Source organism: Xenia sp. Carnegie-2017, unplaced genomic scaffold (assembly GCF_021976095.1).
Source record: "Xenia sp. Carnegie-2017 unplaced genomic scaffold, XeniaSp_v1 HiC_scaffold_3, whole genome shotgun sequence".
In the NCBI taxonomy this organism is placed as follows: domain Eukaryota; kingdom Metazoa; phylum Cnidaria; class Anthozoa; order Malacalcyonacea; family Xeniidae; genus Xenia; species Xenia sp. Carnegie-2017.
This window is the reverse complement of record NW_025813493.1, coordinates 2,605,121-2,623,236: the sequence shown is the minus strand read 5'-3', so window position 1 is coordinate 2,623,236 and position 18,116 is coordinate 2,605,121. Positions and strand designations below refer to the sequence as shown.

The following is an 18,116-nucleotide window of genomic DNA, read 5'->3' as shown; positions in this document are numbered from 1 at the left end:
CCAACTCTTACAAATAGAGGGCTCTGTTCGGTGTATGTAAAGTTTGACGTATGAAACAGACCTTACTTAATGGCGTACCTGGGTATTTTCCGAGGCTCAATTTATATATTTGTGTTTCATGCTTACAAATGTGAATTGTCCATGTAAACTTAAATAAATTTCTGTTATGTTTTAGGTGGTTGTTATAAGTTCATAAAAAACTTTTAAATGTAAGAACAAGTTATAATGTATATATCATTTAGGCATTAAAACTTGCATTTACAATTAATTACTAGGGCTTACTTGAATGCTTGCATTGTATAAAAAAGATTTCAGTCAATGATCATTAGACAATGATATTCACAGTATAGATTCTCTCTTATGTACCAAACAATTTAGTCGTGTTTATTAGCTACATGTTGTTCAGGTGCTAGGTTATTACGTTATTTACAAAGCTGCAGTTGAATTTGCATTTAATATTGATAATAAGGTAATCACAATAATTACATGTCACAATTAATCGCTGCAACAGAATCGTTCGCAAATTGGAACGACTTTTTACGTTTGTTTGTTGTATTTTTTCGGTAAGTCTTTAAGTTCAAAATTAATTATACTTTTATTGACAAACAAGGCTTTAGTTCGAAACCAACCGTTACTATCCGTTTTTATCAAAACTTGGAGAATCCCCCGTTGCAAACTGCAATCACTCATATCATTCAAAAATATTGTATATATCAAAATGTTTTTTCCTCAAACGTTTATATTAACGTATTAACTTACCAAAATATTTACCAAGACTTAGTTGATATTTTTTACTTTCATTCTTTACAGCAAAATAATCATATTCAGCATATCTTTTGTCTCCTGACCAGTTTCTCAGGTCTACACGAAATTTATTTCTCCTTGCAGATGTTAGTCGGTATATTTTATCCAATCCAAGCCAAAATTCAGAAGTAAGATTACCAAAACCTTCTTTATAGTCATTCCAGCCACGATAGAAATCAACACTTCCATCCTGGCGTCTTTGAAATACAGTCCAGCCACCACCATATGAAGTCATGTCACAGTAGACATTAAAAGATCCTTGACCATCAGGATCAATTTGATAAACTCCACTTTCGTTCTTGCCATTATTTTGTACCTCAGTGCAATCTTTGGCTATGGATATTTAAATTGAAAATGTTAAAGATTTAGTTTCTCAAGGTTATTTTATGATAGGATAAACGATTGAATTTTGTGAAAAAGTGTCTTTAAGCGAATGAAATCATTACTATCTACTGAAAAACGTTATTACCCATTATTTACATACATGTTTTGACCTTATTTATTGTACCTCTTAAAAATATAGCTTATTTAGGTTTTTAAAGGAAGTGAATTCTTAATAGTAAAACCTAATTTTCTTACATCGAAAGTTAACAAGATATTTATGAATGAACATTATCAGTGCATACCATCCATACTAAGCGGCGGATGACTAATTGCGCAGCCTGTAAGCTTAGAAAAATTAGTGGGACTTTAAGTGATATAACATTCTCCCACAAATTTCAGTCTTTTGACAACGTTTCCGTTTCTTATGCTCCATTGCCTTTGCTTCAGTTTTGTTACTCATAGTGTAAACATTATAGAATAAATTCAAATTTCGAACGAGACAAACTCACTACTTTATGAGTTCTATACATAGAGCATTATAATAGTATGTCGTACACTTTCCAACAGGATATATTATTGAAATTTTGAATATTTATCTCATCTAGAATGGCAAAGAGTAAAAACTATGTTTAAAGAGAACAGGACTTTTAAAAACGCGGAAATGTAAGCTTCAGCTTACATAGCCTACTGAGTAATCGGACAACGGCCATATTTGTCTGTTCTTGGAATAAGTTCATAAAGCTACAATCCATTGGTTGAAGACATTTTATGTAATATTATTGAGCTGCACTCATTCTAGGAGTCTGAGGTCTGGAAGCAGAGGCCGGAACCGTGGGGGCATTGGGGCAAGTGCCCCCACTTTTGCAACAGGGAAAAATGTGCCCTTTTCTGGAATGAAAGTGCCCTTTTCATGGTATAGAAATGCCCTTGTTTTAGGCAAAATTGGACAGAAGAAGTTTTTTAGATACAAGTAGCCCGAGAGTAGAACATAGTCTGTCGGCATCATGCGAAATCAGCTATAGCTTAGTTTTGATCTTGATTACCCAGATAGATCAAAATCGCGTTTGTCGATTGGGGTTGTCTTCGCAGACGTCCGCCCAGTAACTTAATTAACCAATGAGAAGTCGCAATTTATGATCCACATGAGACTATAAATTCTACGGCAACGCATTGCTCCCGTCGTATTGTCTTTCAGGCCATTGGTCCTACAAAACTGTTGACAATTCATAATCATAATAATTGAAAATTTTGCGGTTTAAATCACTTCTAATCAAAATCATCATGCCTAGAGCTGCTAGGCGAAAACGAGAAAAGGAAAAAGAGCTTGTAGAAAGAGCTAAAAGGATGCGAAAACTGACGAGTTTTTTTTTAGTAGTGCTCCAGCAGAGAACGTTGTTGACCAAAACATCGACTCTAGGTCTAATTTGACACTGCCGTCAGGTACAGAAACTCCATCAACGTGTTTATCTCCTCATTCTCATTCCAAACCAAAATTCGGCGATTCTGACTCTACATCGTCTTCAGAGATACTAGTCGCGCCACCGACCGAGTCAGTTCACACACCTTCTCAAAACCTAACGTATGCGTCTTTGCCAAGTTCCACGACTACCGCCCTATTGGTAGGACCTATGCAGATTGAGTCAAAGGAATGTTTGCTAGGACTCGATTGTAAGCGTTTGTGCTGCACAGGCCGACATCCTTACCATCCTACCCTGGAAGAAATAAAGCACACGTCTAGAAAGAATTAGTACAGGAGGATCGTCGAATGTACGAACTTGGCCGTCTTCTATATTCTTTAAATATACATGGGTCACAACTGCATGACAAAAGGCACCATTGCCTGTTACTTCTGTAAAGAGCGTTGCTTGTAGATCTTATTACTTTCAGTCATAATGGTGAAAAAGCTTTTCTCCTAGGAGAATTCAGCAACTGGAGGAAGTGCGGAGAAAAACTTAAAAAACACTCTCAGTCTAAATTTCACGCAGAGGCGACTGAGAAAGTTTTATTATCTGATGATTCGAGAAGAGATGTTGGAGCGATATTGGTCAGGGAATTGAAGAAAACCCAGGAAACTTGAAGAAGAATGTTGCTAAAACAACTAAGTAATTGGTGCGTGCTTGGCTTCACTACAGGAGCGCTTCGATCAAAAAACATATTCTGTATTGATGAACATCGAAACCGTGCTCATTAATGCAGCAAACGGGCGTAAGTTTGAGTTGAATGATGAAGTTGAACACCTTTACGAAAATGACCTCGACTTTGACCAGCTGAAGGCGGAGTTAAAGCTTCTTGAAGGAGTTATCTCGCAGCGACTTCCAAAAGTAAAGAAGGTGACATCAATTGACACATAACATCAATATTCTCAACCGAAGAAAATAACTCATCGCAGATTGTCATGGCAATGTCTAATGTTGTTCGACACTTGCAGATTTACCTTCTTGCTCCAATGAGTGCAGCCTCTTTAGAACGATCTTTTTCATGCCAGTGGCTTGTCAAGACACATCTCAGGAGCACAATGACGGCAGCAGGCTACAATAATCTTATTGTTATGCATGTAAACAAGGCCAGAACTGACGAACTGGACTTACGTTTAATAGCTAAGAACTTTGTTCTGAAAAACGAACCTAGGGTTAGATTTTTTGAGAAATTTTAATGAGATCGCATTACTTAATAAAATTGTTCATGTAGTCATCTTAGTTCAATTTGTTAGCACGCACGCCGAGCAGTAGAGAATACGCATAGCATTCTAAGAATGTCTACCAATATTTTGCAGACTTTGAAACTTAATCATGATTCATGAAGCAATGCATATCTGTAATATACTAAAACAGTAAGCTGCAAACTCACATGCCCTTTTCGGTCAGTGCCCCCCCCCCTTTCGAGATACTTCCGCAGCCCCTGTCTGGAAGCATGTCTGTCAAAATGCTTTTTAAAGTTTGTATTTACAGAATTCTTAGTTTAGGAAAGCCAACCAATAATAAACTCAAGACTGTCTAATATGGTGTATCTAGGTTAGCAGGGCCATGGCTAGATTACTAACTTCAGGAGGAGTGTTAAACTTAACCTTAACCCTTACCCTAACCCTAACCCTACCCCCTCCTTAATGTAGAGAAACTCAAAATGTGTTAATGTTAACATATGCTATTGTCATTTAGAGAACCATACACTTTCAATGTTGTGTGCTGAGGAAGTTTTAAGTGTATTGAAGCTTTTCATAAATTTATTACTGATTTCCTGCTTGATTGTATTGATAATAATGAACTTGTATGTGTGGCTGTGAGCCTTATTTTTGTGGTTACATGTAAAATGTAGATGCAGCAAATTCCTTGCACAGAAGCAACAGCACAGAGAACAGCTCAGGATTCTCAACAAAGAACAAAGTTTTAAAACTGCACAGAGATGCTCTTTATTCATGATCGGTGATAAAAAATCTTGATAAAGACAGTAATAAATCCGTACCGTGGCACGAGTTACATTCTCCAAAGTATCCTTCCATACACGTGCAGTTCAATGTTCCATTAATTTTACGATAGTATGTGTTGGGTCCACACAAAGGAAAGTGAAAAGTGCTTGTTGCTATATCGATCAATAAAATTAAAAATAAAATTAACCAGGGATTTTAAACGAAACATATTCTTCCTCAAAGAACACAATTTGTCACTCAGTATCCGCGTTGACGTACCCAGCAAGCAAGTTTGTTATGCAATGTTGGTAATTTTGGTGTTCGCGCATTTCGTAAAAACAAAACAATTAAATAAATGTTGAAAATTTACAGAGTATGAACAAATTTGCTGGCTGTTTGGGACACTATAAGGGATACACTAAAGAAGTTAGATAATTGAAAAATGTTCAGAAAATTATCAATTCATCAGTAGTTCTCACAAAATGTGTCAAAGCTCATATATTTTGGCATGGCTTTGCCTTGTTTATTTAAAGTAAAATGAATGAAAAACTAATCTCAAAACCATGTGAGTACTTCGTAATCGCCTCAATTTGAACAGCATGCACAAAGAAAATGAAAAGTTTCAAATCTAGTTTAATCCAAAGATGTAAAAGTTTAAACTCTGTTTTGCAATATACTGAAATTTTAAGAAATTTGATAAACATTAAGCTCACTGCACAACATGCTCAATTTGGACGTTTTTCAATCTATTTTCATGATTTTTTTATTTAAGACTGATTTCAAGCCCAAGTAATTGTTTAAATGATGTAAGAAACAATAAAGACTTAAATTTAACACCCAAGAAGTTTGATAAGAATAGACAAACGGCAAAATGTCCAAATTAGACACTTTGCACTTTGAACTTAATGTTCATCAAATTTTTATAATTTTGGAAGGAAGAACAACCGTTTACTAAGGCAATGTAACTTTGAACTTTTAACGTCTTTCTATTTTATGAACATTAGCGTGGGAGTTTTGCAAGTCTTAGATTATTATGTCAAATAAGTAAATATTTAACTACCGTTTGAGTCAGGAGTGATACTGTGTATTGCTACAGCCAAATTAAGATAAGCGTTGTTTACAGGAAGAAAATATTTACGTCTCCTACGTTGATCTGTTGTGTTATGGACACTAACGACACTTCGTCCAACACTAGTCATGATATAAATGAAATCCCCAAATACTGCCATGGGACCTCGTGAAGTTCCAAAATCAGTTATATTTTGGGAGTAGTAAACATAGGAAGAAATATTTCCGTTTGAACTTCGCCAATAAATCTTCTTTTTAGCCATGTCAAGCGTTAGATCATGTGCTATTGACTGAAGTGAAACTGAAAGAATATGATGTTTATTTGCACTCACGCTCCATAACCATAAGAAAAGTTCTGTACTTTCTGCCAAGAATAGATACCTTAATAAAAATATTTGTTTTGTACATTAGTTTTCTCTATACGTACTGAAATACATAAACAATTGGCAGGCTAATATATGCAAGAAAGGAAAGATAGAATACTTTTTTAGTTTAGACAAAGATGTTGTCAAAGTATTCGGAACTACTTTCATATACAGACGGTTTAATGGAACATATTCATAAAATTTGATGATATAGCAACATAAAGCTATTGTAACTAACAGGAAAAGATCACCTTTATCATTTGAAATCTCTCTTTTAAAAACCGAACTAAAATATATGAAGTAATTAAACATTGCATGAGGTTCAGAACATAATAATAAATGTAATATGTTATTTTTATTGACATAACTTCTATAATGGTTGGTATTGTTTGCGATAATTGTCGGATTGAATAATCCTGTAGTTTGGAGTGGCTGCTGAATGAATTGTGTTGGTAATTGATAATGCTGAAAATTAGCTGATGCGTGGAATTTTTGTTCGAATTGAAAATTTGGTGTTCGTAAATTTTATGCACCATTTCATGTAGATATAAAATTAAGAAAGCTTTGTCATTTCAATTTTAAGCTTTCTTAATTTTTCAGTTTCATCTTGCATGAAAATTAGCAGCTCCTTGGATGGATCATCATCCACAAATGTTTTTAAAAGAGCTATAGATCAAAAACATTGTCTTTTGTTGATACTTTTTTCTGTTTGTTTGGACAAACGATTTTTTATAACTATCTTAACCTTCTCTTTTCAATTGTCAAATTTTTTCATTGTTTTTCTGAAAAATCAGAAGAAGATTGACACTGAAGCTAACGCTATTGGTATCATTTAAAAATGATGACTCTATCGCCATGTCATGTTCGTGTTTTTACGAATCTTTGGATTGGACAAGCTGCAAAAACTGCTTGAACACTATGGCCTTTACTTTATCGAAAATGTTTGATGCAACTGGTAGTTTTGATTATCATCGCAGCATATTTGCATTCTCAATACATTTCTTAAATGTATTACGCATTTGAGTAACAGTAAAGTCCATGTGTTCTTGTCGTTCATTGCTACTTGCCCCGAACTCTTTAAAACTTTCTCGTATATATTACCGTTCTTTTGGCTTTTGTGTTCGTGAAACTTAATTTTTCTTGTAATATGATAACAATTAATGCCTAACATAAAGTTTTAATTAGAGCTATAGAAATAGACCAAAAGCTGTAAAATTGAATTTATACTGACATTTCGTCCTTACTCAAGACATATTCAGGCAAGTAATAATTTATAATGAGATTTTAAGACAAGATATTGTATTTACAAAAGGTGTTGAATTACGACTAAAGGAGGCGGTGTCAAATGGATTACATGATAAAGAAGTTGGGAAGTAAAATTTAGTGAAGTTAAGAGAGGTTAAGTGGAATGGAACCTCCTTGCACGAAGAGTGAAGGCTTGTATTTATTGATTAGAAGGCTCTCATGAATGGAGAGTTCATAGGAATCATTAGAAGAGGAAGTTATTTTAAAGTCGTAAATTATTTATAACATATTCAGAAATTTCTCGCTCCACAAGGCTTTTAAGCCAATTTCTTTTTAATCACATGATTATTATCTTCAGTTTCATTATCAGTGGAGCAACTGCAGACCTAAAGTTTGCCTAAGCTACACTAAGAAACACTGCATGAACTAAAGGTCGTGAAATGATTTTCCATTCAGGTGATTTGATTGGATGTGTGATTGAATTTATTAAAGGGAAGTGTGCAGCCACTTAATTTGCAGCTCTTGACTTTTCAATATACTCTGCCATTCAATGCAAGTTAAAAGAAAGCTTGAAAAACTATAAACTTGATATATTTTATGTTTTTCTAAATTGCCACATTTTTGAAAACTAAAATCCATTTTTATATTTTTCATGTAACTACGTGGAAATGTGTGTAGTTATTTTTATCTTCATTACAAAACGAAAATTTTAAGTTTGTTACGTTCACCACATTCGTGAATATTTTAAAACTTTATTGCCATTCCGTATTGAGATTGTTGCACATCCCTTACAATGCCTCAAAAAAGTATACAAAAGAGCACAGTATAGGAACAAACAATGCTCCCAATCTGTTGAAATCCTACGTGTAGGGCATATCTTATTATGCATATGATTACCATGGAGGCGTGAAGCAAATTGCATTTTCTGACAAAGAAAAGCGCTCTTAGGTGGCCAGCCTAAACAATTAATGGAATTAAATGTACAACACTAAGTTGCACAGTGAAGTTGTACTACTTTTTTGTAGGTTGTGGAAAGCCAAGGTTCTGTGAGTATTTGACTAAAATTTTTATGTGCAAAGTAATTATTTAATATTTTATTTCAGTTTCTAACGCTCTGTTTTATTTCATTTAATGACTTCATCATATATAAACATTGATCCCTCCGTTGTTACCTTTTTTTTCAAAGCTCTTTGGTTGCTCAACCTAAATATCGCTGTCGATTTTTGAAATTTCAGGATCTGCATGTTATTTTCTACTGCATGTGTGCTGAATAATCACACGAAACGTGTTCATTATTGCAGTTGGTTTGAAATGCCTTATAGTCACGCAATAAAATTTTGCTGGCCAAATCTCTCCGAAAGACGTTGATTTTAAAAAATCTGTCGAACTATATGACGTTTGTTTCTTTATAGCCAACAAAATACTTAATATTCGCTCCCTCGGAAAAAAGCGAGTTTTGATTTCCCTGGAAAATCGATATTTTTTCTATTATTAAACCTTTAAATAACAAACCATAATACGGACTTATAAAATTCAACTTTTCTATTAAATTAAAACACCGTCTCTAAAAACAAAAACTCTTACCTTACTTAAGAAAACCCTCCAATAGATTGACATAGTTTATTAATTTTACGCTTACAAGTAAATAAAAAGAATTTCAATATCGCCTTACCCATGTTTTGAGTCAAATGCAATGCTGGAAAATTGTAAGCCTGGTTGAAGCCTCATAACACTTGTAATGTTCTTTTTCAAATAAATTTGGTAGATAATGTTCGTGGAGTCAATGTAAAAGATACGACGACCAATCCAGTCAACTGTAATGTCATGAGCAAAAACATTTTTCGCAAAAATTTCGTTTCTAGTCAAGTCAAGATTTCCCCGTTTGATGTCTTTGTCATCAATGTAGTATAGCACATTCTCAACTACATCAATTTCTATGTCATTATATCTTGATGCATGGTCAGATTTATCCTTACTGCAGCCATTAATAGTGCTGACATGAATATCTCCAGTAATAGAATCAACAGAGTATATTTTATCAAAGCTCATAATAATCAAATATGGCTTTGGATAAACATCTAAATAAATAATAAAAAAATTATAAATAACAACGATGAGAGTGGATTATAAAATTGCAAATTTTTATAGACTTTACGATCATAATATTTGGTGAAAGACCAGAATAAGTATTTTTAGAAAGAATTTTTCACTTTAGAAATATTACTAATAACTGAAATTAGATTGGATGCACAACTTCTACCTATTTTTGTTGAATATTGTTTTTGGTGCTATGAACAAGAAACTATGAAAGTTTGTCAATTCTAAAGACTATACCTTTGTAAAAACACATTTCTGTTTGCATTTGCATCATTTCTTTGTTGTATTGTTTTACTTCCTTGCATGCAGTTGTGTTATCGTCATTGCCATTTTTATCAACGCAAGTTTCCATCCATTCTTTTACGTTGTCTTTTAATGTCTCTAAGCTTTTCTTGCAGATTGATATGTCGTCATTACCATTTACTATTTGGCCACCAATAGACAGGATTATGAGAGTCCCAAGAAACGCTTTTGTTGAGCTTGATATCATCTTTATTATCTATTTATTAGAAGGTGGACGGTTACTAATTTCTTTAAAGCTTTTGTAGTAAAACATTTACTTTATTTATGAAAGGCTTATCATCAATATAATCATATAATCATTTGTTCTTAAACTTTTTTTGGTATATAAATCAAGTATTGATTTCTATAATTATGTAACATTTTAACTTCCTTCTCCAAAAAGTATGTTCACGTTTGCTTTCAGATAATTTATGATGATTGGATATTGTTGCAATAGATTAGACAAATTTTTCATTACAAAGACTCATGTTTACAACAATTCATATAAGTAGAGTTCATCCACCTAGAACGTGTTGTGAATAAATAGATGTAAGGTTTCTAGCAAACGAAAGCATAGAAAGAAATAAAACATTTCAATGTCCACTATAAGGAAATGACGCAATATATGAAATTCACCAAGAGCGGTTTAGAAAAAATTTAAAATGGGTTGATTTCAAATTTGCTCATGTTAACTCAGTTTACCAGATGAATGGGAAAGACGTATTGCTTAACTAAGCCAGCAAAATTAAATGCCAAATAATCTGTTGCGCAGTGTTTAACAGACTAGCAGGCCTCTCTGTAACTACATGTCGTCTAGTTACAGAAATGAAGGCCGTTAAACAATACATGATATTCTGCTTTACAACATCTGTCAGTCGTATAGAAGTTCGACTCTCATAATTATATAAATTCTGAATTGAATGAAATTTATGAGTATTTTGACAGAACTGCTAAAGTAAAGAAAATCTAAAAGCTAAAAATTCTTACTTCTTCAAATATTTTGTTTTAGACAATTAAAAGGCATTTGCCATTTGTCAAAAATATTCTTGCAATATTGAATAATTGTAGCAGAAGAAACAAGAGACGAAAAATGTATCATTTGTTCTACATGCATTCCTTGCTTTTAAAATGACTTCTGTATTGATGTTTGATGATGATTTGCCCCATTTCAATTTGTTGAATTATGTACCTCTCTATCTTTATCATTCCCCTCAATCCTAAAGCTTAGTTTTAATGCCAATCAAATATTCTTTACCACACATGCATTCAAGTTTTATTTTACTATCATTCTCATGTAAAAACGTAAAACAGTTTGCAAATATTTTATTATTCTTAAATGTTTATGATAGTTGAAAAACATTTTTTGTTATCTCTATTTAGAAAAAATAATACTTAATGATGGTTGCTTCAAATATTTTTGATGTATCTAATATTTTCTCTGGCTTATCATTGGAAATATGATATATTACATTTCCAGACAATCATAAATATAAATAAGTAGAACTTTATCTTTAGTTGCGATCAATCAATTCGTTTTTGTTTTCATCATAAGGATAAATATAAAATGATAAAAAGATTTGCGAAACAGTAAAAATTTTTAAGAATTTTAAGTTAGTCAAATTACCAAATGGGAGCTAAGTATATATGATGATTAGCTGCGCTACTCTAAACTACAGAAAATGTTTAAAAAAACATACAAAAATGTTTCATAATGCTTTGCAAAAACATACAAAAATGTTTCAAATATTTTATAAGATAAAGATTGTGTTAGATTATCTGTTGGATTACGTATAAGCATGACTATGATAAATGAAATGTATGGTCTTGATAAGGAAGTTAAATCCATAAGAGCTATTATTTTTGCATTATGTGATAGGCTCTGAATTTTAGGTTTTCTTTATGTTTTCTTTGCTTACCATTGAAGAGGCAATTTGACTATCAATAAAATTTCTCTTTTGAATTCTGACGAGTTGTTTTCTATTCTTCTCAAACAGCAGCTTAGAAAAATATAACTGAAGCAGAAATTGTCTTGTCCTAAAGTGCTAGTAATATTGGCTTTTTGAATTTTGATATCAAAACAAGACAAGTACTTTTCTGTGGACGGGGACACAAATTTTGATGATTTTCATTATTTTTGGATAAAGAGCCATAATTGCAGAAATTTAGTGTAAGAAAAATATGCAACAAAAATATTTTTCAACAATTCAAGAAATATCATTTACATTGAAAATAACAGACCAAATTATTTTAATTCCTTATAACAACACCCCGGGATAAAATGTGTTTATGATGACGTTATTCAAATTGGTCAACTATTTCAAGTGTCTCTATAAACTAAAAGAAAAATGTGCACTGCAGATGCTAGTTTCCGCTCATAGATAAGATACTATAAAGCCAAAAAGGAGTGTTGTCTATAAGCAACTTTTGTTCAATTTTTATAGTTCATTATAATATGTTTTACCCACTTTTTACTTAACCTAACATGAAACTTTCTAAAGTATATCAAATTCAGACAAGGCTAGTTTCTTAGGTGATTATCTTTATACATCCCATTTCACATGATTTTAATTTCTCATGTTTTTAATATATTTAGTTTATTTCAATGTATTCATTCTCTTTCCTCTTTCAAAAATGCAGAAAATAAGGACAAAAAAGACACATTAGTGGTTGCAGACCCTCCCCCCTCCTCATTAACATTTTCAGAGCACAATTTTCGACTTACATTTTACATGATATACATTTTATTCTGTTTACAACATCTGTCAGTCGTAAAGAGAAGTTCGACTCTCATAATTTTATAAGTTCTGAATTGAATGAAATTTATGAGCGTTTCGACAGAATCGCTAATGTAAAAAAGTCTAAAGAACTATATAGAGGAATTCAACTTTGAAGTATTAAAAAGTTTTAATGTTCAAATATATTGTTTCAGACAATTAAAAGGCGTTTTCCATCTGTTAAAAATATTCTTGCAGTATTGAATAATTGTAGCAGAAGAAACAAGAGACGAAAAATGTATCATTTGTTTTGCATGCATTCCTTGCTTTTAAAAATGACTTCTGTATTGATGTTTGATGATGATTTGCCCCATTTCAATTTGTTGAATTATGTACCTCTCTTTCTTTATCATTTCCCTCAAGCCTAAAGCTTAGTTTTAATGTCCAATCAAATATTCTTTATCACACATGCATTCAAGTTTTAGTTTACTAACATTCTCATGTAAAAACGCAAAACACTATGCAAATATTTTATAATTTTTAAATGTCTATGATAGTTGCAAAAAATTTTTTTTATCTGTATTCTGAACAAAAATACTTAATGATGGTTGCTTCAAATATTTTTGATGTAGCTACTCTTTTCTCTGGCGTATCAATGAAATTATGATATAATATATTTCCAGACATTCATAAATATAAATAAGTAGAACTTTATCATTGGTTGTGATCAATCAATTCGTTTTTGTTTTCATCATAAGGATAAATATAAAATGATAAAAAGATTTGCGAAACAGTAAAAATTTTTTGAAGAATTTTAAGTTAGTCTAATTACCAAATGGCAGCTATGTATACATGAAGCATGGCTGCGCTACTCCTAACTACAGAAAATGTTTAAAAAAAACATACAAAAACGTTTCGTAATGATTTAATCATTTTATAAGATAAAGATTGTGTTAGATTATCTGTTGGATTACGTATAAGTATGACTATGATAAATGAAATGTATGGTCTTGATAAGGAAGTGTTATCCATAAGAGCTATTGTTCTTAAATTATGTGATAGGCTCTGAATTTTAGGTTTTCTTTATGTTTTCATTACTTACCATTGAAGAGGCGATTTGGCTATCAATGAAATTTCTCTTTTGAATTCTGACGAGTTGTTTTCTATTCTTCTCAAACAGCAGCTTAGAGAAAATATAACTGAAGCAGAAACTGTTTTGTCCTAAAGTGCTAGTAATATTGGCTTCTTGAATTTTGATATCAACACACGACAAGTACTTTTCTGTGGACGGGGACACAAATTTTGATGATTTTTAATTATATTTTGGATAAAGAACCGTAATTGCAGAAATTTAGTGTCAGAGAAAATATGCAACAAAATATTTTTTCAACAAATCGAAGAAATACCATTTACATTGAAAATAACAGACAAAATTATTTTAATTCCTTATAACAACACCCGGGAAGAAATATGTTTATTTCGACGTTATTCAAATCGGTCAACTATTTCAAGTGTCTCTATAAACTAAAAGAAAAATGTGCACTGCAGATGTTAGTTTCCGTTCATAGATAAAATACTATAAAGCAAAAAAGGAGTATTGTCTATAAGCAACTTTTGTTTAATTTTATAGCTCATTATAATATGATTTACCCCCATTTTACTTAACCTAACATAAAACTTTCCAAAGTACATCATATTCAAACAACGTTAGTTTCTTAAAGTAAATGGTTTGAGCCCGGGAGTATCGTTACATGTTTGTAAATGATGATCGTCCAGGTTGATAAAGTCCTGAGAAGGACTGTTCTTGTTGTTGTTGATTGACGTTTCGACAACCTTAGCGGTAGTCATCTTCAGAGTCAAATGAGGAGTAAACGTCAGGTTAGCCGTATTTTTTATCTGGTTCTTACGTCATTGTATTGTGTGTAGAGGAAATGTGTATTGTCATTGTGAATTAGTGTGAAGTGAAATATTTTATTTTTAGTTGTGATGTGTGATTTAGGTGTGATGTTTTCAATTGTAATGTTTGGGTTATCAATTGTGTATATTCATTGTGAATTAGTGTGAAGTGTAACGTTTTTAGTTGATCGTTTGTTTGTATTGTGAATATGTCGTTTGTAAGGTGTCGGTAATTGCTGTGATCTGTTCAGGGGGGTTTGTTCCAAGCTGGTATACCAACTTTCAAATGTAAACCGTTGTCTATAGTCAGTATTGTAAGTAATGCATTTTGCCGAATCCCAGTCAATGTTGTGCTTTGTGATTCGGTGATGTTCGGCAATGTGATTAGTTTTGTCTTGTTTCTTAGTAGCTCGTTTTGTATTCAGTAAGTCTTATGTTTAAGTTCCTGACAGTTTCCCCGATATAGGAGGCGTGGCAGTCGGAGCAGTTTATTTTGAAAACTGCACCTTGTCGTTCGTTGGGTTGTTCTTTGTCCTTTATGTTAGTTAGTACTTGTCGTAACGTTGTGATTGGTTTATGTGCGACACATATGTCGTATGGCCGTAAGATACGCGAGATAGTCTCAAACGTACCTTTGATGTAAGGTATCGTTGCTGTTTTCACTGAGTTGTTCGTTTCGTTGGGTTCGTTGGGTTTGTAAGTGTTGCGTTTGATAAAGTCAGAGTTATAGTTGTTTTTATCAAAAACACGTTCGAGATAGTTGTTTTCGTTTTGTAGATCATCCGGTGAGTTACGTATGATTTGTGCACGTCTTGCTAATGTTCTGATTGTGGTGGCTTTGTTTGATGTAGGTTTGTAAGATGATTGGTCTGGTAGTAGGTCAGTATGTGTTGGCTTGCGATAAACTGTTGTTCGTAGTTTTTGATTGTCATGTTTTACCAAACAGTCGAGAAAAGGAAGAGTTCCGTTTTCTTCGACATCTTTGGTATATTGTATGTGGCTGTTCTGTTTGTTGATGTGAGTATGGAAGTCATCAATCTCGTCTGCATGTAGTGCTGTGATTGTGTCATCTACGTAGCGAAACCAAAAAGGTAGTGCATGTTTGTAAGTCGTGAGCGCCCGTTCCTCTATAGATTGCATTACAATTTCAGCAACTACAACAGAAAGGGGCGAGCCCATTGCTGTTGGTGTTTGTAATGAGGGTTTTCGTACAAGTAAGTGCCAGATTAAGTGGAATACTAGTGAACAGTGATTTCACATCAAAAGATACTAGTATATAGTTGTCCGGTATTTGTATAGTGCACAGTTTTTTAATGAAAGTTTAAGTGGATTGTAGCTTGTGTTTTGATTTGTTTGTAAGTGGTTGCAGTAGGATAGTCAAGTACTTTCAAAGTTCGTAAGTAGGCGAACCACAGAATGATACAATTGGTCGCATGGGTATTTGTGGTTTGTAAAGTTTTGGTAGTCCGTATAGTCTGGGTGGTGGTGGTACTGAACATCTGAGTCGATAGTATATACGTTCAGATATAATGTTAGATTTTCTCATAGAGAAGATCTTGCTGTTAAGTTTGCGCACTAGTGATGGTGTTGGGTCTCGTTTGAGTTGTTCGTACGTTTGTCTGTCGTTAACAAGGGTGCCCATTTTGTTAAAGTAATCATTCCTGTCCATGACCACAGTCCCGCGTCCTTTGTCTGCTTGTAAAATGACGATGTTGTTGTCGTGTTTTAGTCGTTTGAGTGCTTGTTGTTCGTCTTTTGTTAATTTGTGTCACGTATAGAGGACGATTGTAAAGAAGAGGCTATCCTGCTTCTGATCTCGTCTTTGGTTGTCTCTGACAAATCTCTTTGATACGCTTTGACAGCCTCAACACTTGATACTATCGTCTCAGTCGGGATTCGTCTAGGTGTTATGGAATGTTTTAGTCCGTAAGATAGTAGTCGCGTTTCCGATTCGTCTAATGAGCGGGAAGAAATATTCCTCACCCAGTTATCGTCATGTTTATATCTTGTACGTGTTTTAGTTTGTTTTAAGCGTTCAAGTTTTTGTTGTTGTTTGATTTGGTGTTGTGTCTCTGTCTTGTTTGCTCGTTTCTCTGCAATAGTTTGTATGGTAGAAAGTAAAGTATCACTTACTGTCGTTGGTATGAGTTCCTTCAGTTTGTTCAGTCTTTGTTCTTGTTGTTTGATGTAATATTTGATTCGTCGTTGACAGTCGTTAATCCGTGCTCGTATCAGTCGTCTGCTGGTGGATTTGACCAACGTACGAACAACTCAAACGAGACCCAACACCATCACTAGTACGCAAACTAACAGCAAGATCTTCTCTATGAGAAAATCTAACATTATATCTGAACGTATATACTATCGACTCAGATGTTCAGTACCACGACCACCCAGACTATACGGACTACCAAAACTTCACAAACCACAAATACCCATGCGACCAATTGTATCATTCTGTGGTTCGCCTACTTACGAACTTTCACAGTACTTGACTGACATACTGCAACCACTTACAAACAAATCAAAGCACAAGCTACAATCCACTTAAACTTTCATTAAAAAACAGTGCACTATACAAATACCGGACAACTATATACTAGTATCTTTTGATGTGAAATCACTGTTCACTAGTATTCCACTTAATCTGGCACTTACTTGTACAAAAACCCTCATTACAAACACCACAGACGTACTGCCATTACCGACAGAAGACATTATGGAGCTACTGCAGCTCTGCCTCACCTCGACTTACTTCCAATACAAAGGAACACACTACAAACAATTACATGGGACAGCAATGGGCTCGCCCGTTTCTGTTGTAGTTGCTGAAATTGTAATGCAGTCTATAGAGGAACGGGCACTCACGACTTACAACCATGCACTACCTTTTTGGTTTCGCTACGTAGATGACACAATCACAGCACTACATGCAGACGAGATTGATGACTTCCATACTCACATCAACAAACAAAACAGCCACATACAATTTACCAAAGATGTCGAATAAAACGGAACTCTTCCTTTTCTCGACTGTTTGGTAAAACATGACAATCAAAAACTACGAACAACAGTTTATTGAAAGCCAACACATACTGACCTACTACCAGACCAATCATCTTACAACCCTACATCAAACAAAGCCACCAATATCAGAACATTAACAAGACATGCACAAATCATATGTGATTCACCGGACGATCTACAAAACGAAAACAACTATCTCGAACGTGTTTTTGAGAAAAACAACTATAACTCTGACTTTATCAAACGCAACACTTACAAACCCAACGAACCCAACGAAACGAACAACTCAATGACAACAGCAACGATACCTTACATCAAAGGTACGTCTGAGACTATCTCGCGTATCTTACGGCCATACGACATATGTGTCGCACATAAACCAATCACAACGTTATGACAAGTACTAGCGAACTTAAAGGACAAAGAACAACCCAACGAACGACAAGGTGCAGTTTACAAAATAAACTGCTCCGACTGCCACGCCTCCTATATCGGGGAAACTGGCAGGAACTTAAACATAAGACTTACTGAACACAAAACGAGCTACTAAGAAACAAGACAAAACTAATCACATTGCCGAACATCACCGAATCACAAAGCACAACATTGACTGGGACTCGGCAAAATGCATTACTTACAGTACTTACTATAGACAACGGCTTACATTAGAAAGTTGGTATACCAACTTTGAACAAACCCCCCTGAACAGATAACAGCAATTACCGGCACCTTACAAACGACTTATTCACAATACAAACAAACGATCAACTAAAAACATTACACTTCACACAAATTCACAATGACAATACCCAATTGATATACCACAAATTACAAATAAAAACATCACACCTAAATCACACATCACAACTAAAAATAAAATATTTCACTTCA

General features: G+C 33.7%; 1 protein-coding gene across 1 annotated transcript in view; it reads right to left on the bottom strand.

Annotated features, from left to right (window-relative positions):
• LOC124454894 (fibrinogen beta chain-like) overlaps positions 1–9,288 on the bottom strand; it is a 104,377-nt gene extending 95,089 nt beyond the window's left edge. Inside the window, 2 exon segments of the mRNA XM_047005646.1 lie at positions 5,592–5,980; positions 8,882–9,288. Of these exon segments, the coding sequence (XP_046861602.1) occupies positions 5,592–5,980; positions 8,882–9,258 (766 nt within the window). The 5' untranslated portion in view covers positions 9,259–9,288.
• Between the last annotated feature and the right edge of the window lie 8,828 nt (positions 9,289–18,116).